The 6,154-nt window shown below is 36.0% G+C and overlaps 1 protein-coding gene across 1 annotated transcript; it reads right to left on the bottom strand.

Moving 5' to 3' along the window:
• Window positions 1-4,485: 4,485 nt before the first annotated feature.
• Window positions 4,486-6,154, bottom strand: LOC138348040 (uncharacterized). The gene is made up of 2 exons (XM_069296647.1): window positions 5,187-6,154; window positions 4,486-4,936 (listed from the first exon to the last, which is right to left on the bottom strand). The coding sequence occupies exons 1-2, from the start codon at window positions 6,152-6,154 to the stop codon at window positions 4,486-4,488; spliced, it is 1,419 nt and encodes a 472-aa protein (XP_069152748.1).

Here is a 6,154-nt window from a genome sequence, read left to right as displayed (position 1 = left end):
TACCAGAAAAAGGATTAATAAATCCAAAACCTTTTCCTAAAAGGAAAACCTATTTATGGTAAGAAACTTAAGGCAATTAAAACACAACAAACACCATACTTGAACAGGAGACAATTTAGCCGTTGTACCAATTTAGATATGGACAATGTAGGTAAGATAACTCTTGACAAAAGAGCTTATAATAATTCATCATATATTCATTGTCGATTAAAAAAATTCATTGGTCACTATCTCCGACAAATACAATGAGACACAAATGTTTCTTGAAGTTGCCTTTGAAATTAAAGGAAGCAATCAAGAAATGAGAGGTAATCAAATAATAGAGATTGTGTATAGAGTTCTGAATGGTAGGAGATGTCTAATTGTCAAATATGATATATAGATTAGTGAGGCATGGGACCAATTAAAAGAATATTTCCAAATGATGACAATAGAAACCGAATTGTATTAACCACTCGGCTCAAGTATGCAGCTGATCATGTGAGATGTCTTGATTTCCCACCACATAGAAGGTATTTTTTATGTCCCTGTGTCTTAATTTTCCACCTTTATTTCAATGCAATAATTCCAAAACAGATGTGTTACAGATCAAATTACTTATGTTTTTTGTTGTATTTTCAATTGACTAATATGATTTCTCTTGTGTAGTACCTCAACTTATACATTTGAGATATGATTCGAAGAGAAGTCTTTGTCGAATTGGCATGGTTGATATATAAAAAATGTCAGAGATAAATTCTTTTTATATTGGATTGCCACTATATATATATATATATATATATATACATCTTATCCTTTTGCTGCGGAAATCATAAGAAGAACTCGCAATCTAATCTTAAGGAATTCCGATGAAAAGGTACTTGTATACAATGTGAAGTGATGACTTTGCTGCTAATTTACGCAATCTCCAAGGGTTCCCTCCAACTCATTGGACATTAAATGAAGATGCTGTATTTCACAAATTAAAATATCTACTAATTGTAGAAGCATATTTCAAGGAGGAGAGTCCGCAGACGTTTGTAATATCTTTGATAAACAAGGGATGAATATGTAATGCAATTCAAAGTATAAAATCACATGAAAATGGACAAAGAACATAACATATATAATTAACATTACTAAATCATAACAGATAAACATTACTTAATGAACACCACACTTAGTGTACTGACTTCAACTCAATAATAACTTATGAACACAACACTTATCATAACTCAATTGACAAATGAACATACACACTTAATATAATATCTTATTGTCGACAATTACATAACGCGCGCACTAGGAATGACGACTAAACTAGTAATTGGGAACTATGAAAGAACTAGATCCACTAACTTTATTAGAAAGGGTCCACCGACATTGAATACATATAAAGAACTTTAGGTAGAACAATTAGGAGGAATCCAGCTACCTCCTAATGTCTGAAGTAGGGATGCATTATTATTCACCATTTCTGCCTCTTTTTCAACCTTTTTCTTTATATTTTTGAATGCATTCTTCAAGTGTTGAAGTTTGACTAAGTTAAGTTCTTCGATTGGAGTTTCGCACCATTCACCATCATCTCTCTTTCTAATTTATAGAAGGGATCCTCCGCAATTTTTCTCCATCTGTAGAGACACCTCCAGGTTCATGCACTTGGTATTGAGATTATGAATAACAACTTCTCTATGAGCCACAATTGTTGATTATGGACATCGTTATTTGGTAGAGGGAGGTCCTCCCAAGGAACCTGTCCACCAACATGTCCATGCTAGGGTGAAAAAAGGAGAAAACTTTACCGTCTGGGGAAAATACAACAATTGAAATTTCAGCACCACATAGCATATAAAGTTCACACGCCTTTTTGGACAGACCAACACCTCACCTAGAAAACGTAACTTTTATGTTTCTTGCATTCTTTATTTTCATCATGTCAACCCTTTGATGATTCTTGCTAATTCTTCTTGTCAAGTCTTAACTATCAGTAAGAAATTGTGATTTTCATCTTAACACCAAGAGCTTTATATAAGAAATTGTGTATCAAAATAACATAATGATATAGGCGTTAAAGACTGTAATTAGACAATTCATTTTTTTCTTAATTAGATTGGACTACATTGGACTGCTATTTTATTTGAGGAAATTTTTGAAAAAATTATATATGAAATGATTAAGAAAAACATTTTACTTTAATAATAACACCAATTTTTTCGTTTACCATGAAATTTCCTAGTCGAGCATCATTAACAGGACTTTCCTAATTAAAATTATAATATTGTATTGCATTTTACCGCTATTTTATTTGAGAAAAATATTTTTTAAAATATATTAAATGATTAATAAAAACCTTTCATTTTAATAATAAATTGATTTTTTCATTTACAATTGAACTTTCCTAGTCGATCACCACATAGAAATTTTTATAAATTAGAATTATATTATTTAATTGCATTTGTTCGCTATCTTATTTGTGAAAAATTAATATATATATATATATATATATATATATAGAGAGAGAGAGAGAGAGAGAGAGAGATGTATATGCGTTCCACAAACTCCAACATGTATCTGTTCAATAATTTTCGCAGCTTCAACAACATCGACACATCAAAGAAGACCCAAATCTGGAGTTCTCCTATAAAGGATTTCTCCACATAAAAAGAAATTCAGAGTCATACAATGTATAGACTTCTTCTAATTAGACGCAACATCTTCGGATAAGTGCCATACTCCAAATACTTCTTTATATCATAATACCAGGGCAAACCGTCTGATTCTGCTTCAACACGGGAACAATTGATTGGATGTTCTTTCAACTTTATATCCATAGGATCAATATTATATGTATTCGGATGTTTAATCATCAAAGCGATGGTGGAAAGAGCATCGGCCAATTCATTCTGTATTCTGGGAGTATGTCTAAACTCGATATTACGAAATCTTTGCACAACTTCTGCACATAATGTACGTTTGGTATAATCTTTGGGTTCTTCACAGTCCATTCTCATTGAACTTGATGAATCAAAAGGTATGAATCTCCAATAACCAACAACTCATAGACATTCATGTCGATGGCCATTTTCAAACCAAGAATACAAGCTTCGTATTCGGCTATTTGTTCGTACAATAATATGGGATCTAAGCCGCCATGGGATAGTGCTTACAAGATTTTGACACTAAGACATCTCTAATACCTCTACCTTGATGATTTGCTGCTCCATCCAAGAATAATCTCCAACCTGGATATGCTTCAGAAATATTCTCACCCACAAATGACACTTATTCATCGTGAAAATAAGTCTTAAGTGATTCGTACTTTTCATCAACGGGATTTTCTACTAGATGATCAGTTAAAGCCTTTGTCTTTATCGCTTTCGGAGTCACATACGCAATATCAAACTCGCTCAACAACATTTGCCATTAAACAAACTTTCGTATTGGCATCGCCTTCTGGAAATTATACTTCTATGGATCCATTCTGGAAATGAGATATTTCATGTATGAAGAAAGATAATGCCTTAACTTCTGGGCAAGCCAAGTCAAAGCACAACACGTTCTCTCCAACAGAGTATAACGAGACTCGTATGGAGTAAACTTCTTGCTTATGTAATAGATAGCCCCTCTCTCTTTCCTGTCTCGTCGAGTTGAATAAGTACGCATCTGAATGCACTATCTAAGGCAAACAAATACAGCAACAAAGGACTCCCTTTTCATGGAGAAACCAATACCGATGGATTTTACAAGAAGTTCTTGATAGTGTCAAAAGCAATCTGACACTCTTCAGTCCACTTTGTCGGAGTGTCCTTCTTCTACAGCTTGAATATAGACTCACACACCACGGTTGATTGAGCTATGAATCGACTGATGTAGTTTAACCTCCCTAAGAAACTCATCACCTCTTTTCTTATCTTCAGCGGAGGTAACTATTAAATTGCTTTAGTTATAGAAGGGTCGATTTCAATACCCCTTCTGTTGACTATAAATTCGAACAACATTCCGGCTGGAACTCCAAAAGCGCATTTGGCAGAATTTAGCTTCAAGTTGTAACGACGCAAACGATCAAAGAATTTCCTTAGATGTGTCTAGTGGTTCGAACCTTTGCGGGACTTGAATATGACTTCATCCACATACACCTCAACTCCTTATGAATCATGTCACGAATATGGTTGTCATAGCCCTCATATATATAGCACCAGCATTCTTGAGGCGAAATGGTATCACTCTGTAATATTATACACTCCAAGGTGTCATGAAAGCTGTCTTTTCTACATCTTCCTCATCCATCAGAATCTGGTGGTAGCCTGCGTAACGATCCACAAATGACTGCATGTCATGATTAGAATAGTTATCAATCAAAATAAGAATATTCAGCAACAGAAAATTATGCTTCGGGCTAGCTTTGTTGAGGTGTCTGTAGTCGATACAAATCCTGATTTTCCCGTCTTTCTTGGCAACCGGAACAACATTTTCTAACCATGTTGGGTATTGTGCCACTTACACCAATCAAGATTCTATTTCCTTGGTGATCTCTTCTTTGATCTTTAAACACAGTCCAAGATTGAACTTCCGATCTTTTTGCTTCACCGGATCTAAACCCGGGTTAATTGGTAGTTTGTGAGATATAACATCGGTACTCAACCCTTGCATGTCGCTGACTTCCCAGAAAAACACATCTATATATTCGGCAAGAAAAGGAATTAGGCATTTTCTTTGAGTTTCATTTAAGTGGATGTAGATCTTAACCTCTTTAACGCACTCTTGGTCTACCAGATTTACCGTTTTTGTTTCCTCTAGATTTGGCTTATGCTGGTAATCAAACTGCCAAAATTCCTTGGCGACATACTCTGGTTCCTTACTTTCTTCTTCGTAATCATCAACCTTGTCATCACCTGCCTCATTTTTTTCATTCATCTCGTGACATGACATGAAATTGGTAGGTCTAAAACTTACATTACTGAAACCACAAACAAATAAAGTTAGAAAATCAAAGTATAACAAACGAATAAATAAATAAATTTAAAAACAAAGAGGCTTTCATCAAATTTAAAAACAATGCAAACTTTGGCCATGGCATAGGGCCTGTGGCCTTGTTTGAACATCACAATGGAAATTCAAAAATTCAAACAGTTAAAAAATAATGGTGGGTCTCGGTCCTCTTCCAGACTACCACCGATTTTAATATGCATGAAACGATGGCTTTCTACCAAGGAGTTTGGGGGATTAGTATGGGCGTGGAGGTCCAGTTATGCAGCATATCTCCTGGCTCAGAATCGCAAATACCAGCTAGCTCGACCTCTTCCTCAATAATAGGATCGATCTCCTCGAAGAGGTCACAGATTCCTTCCTCAAGGTCTTCATGCTCGGCATGTTCCCGGACTGGGAAGGATTGATACAAATGTGGGATCGGCTTAGCCAATTCTTGATCTTTTTTCTTCTTCGTCTTCATGTCATCATCTGTGCGGATGTGCCCCAAACCATATATGGCTTCCTTGATGAGGATCGGAATAGGATCAATAATTCCTTGGGAATTTCTTCCCAATATGAAATCTGGTTCAAAACCATTCTGCACCATCACAGTGGCTATCATTTTGTACATGGTAGGCATGGGAGTCTGTGGGGACAAGTCTGCACCGGTGGCATTTACTAGCTCCACTGAGTAGAAATTTGTACCCAGCGATATCTCATTAATGATATGCGCTTGTCTGCCAGAGTGACTCCCTTCGCCATGAATAACCAGCTCTTCGTTCTTCAAAACGAGCATCATCATCTGATGTAGAGTAGAAGGGACAGCTCCATCCATTTTGATGAAAGGCCTTCCGAGAAGAAGGTTATAGCTGGTGTCGATATCCAATACATGAAACAGTGCACTATATTCTGATGGACCCATTTGGATTATCAGATTCACTGGTCCGAATGTATCTCTCTGAACCCCATCAATGGCTCTTACGTTGACTTGGATTTGTTCCAGCTTCTCAAAGTCAAACCTTAGCTGCCTCAACCTCGACAACTGGCAAATATTCAGATCAGATCCATCATTTACTAAGAGGCGGTTTACAACCTTTTCTTGGCATACAACAGTGATGTGCAACGCCTTGTTGTGTGACCTCCTTTTGAAAGGCAGATTATTGTCACAAAAGATGATTCGATGCCCTCGAATAACCTTGTTAATCAT

The sequence above is a fragment of the Solanum lycopersicum genome, chromosome 4 (assembly GCF_036512215.1).
Source record: "Solanum lycopersicum chromosome 4, SLM_r2.1".
NCBI lineage: Eukaryota > Viridiplantae > Streptophyta > Magnoliopsida > Solanales > Solanaceae > Solanum > Solanum lycopersicum.
This window is presented reverse-complemented; position numbering and strand designations above follow the sequence as displayed.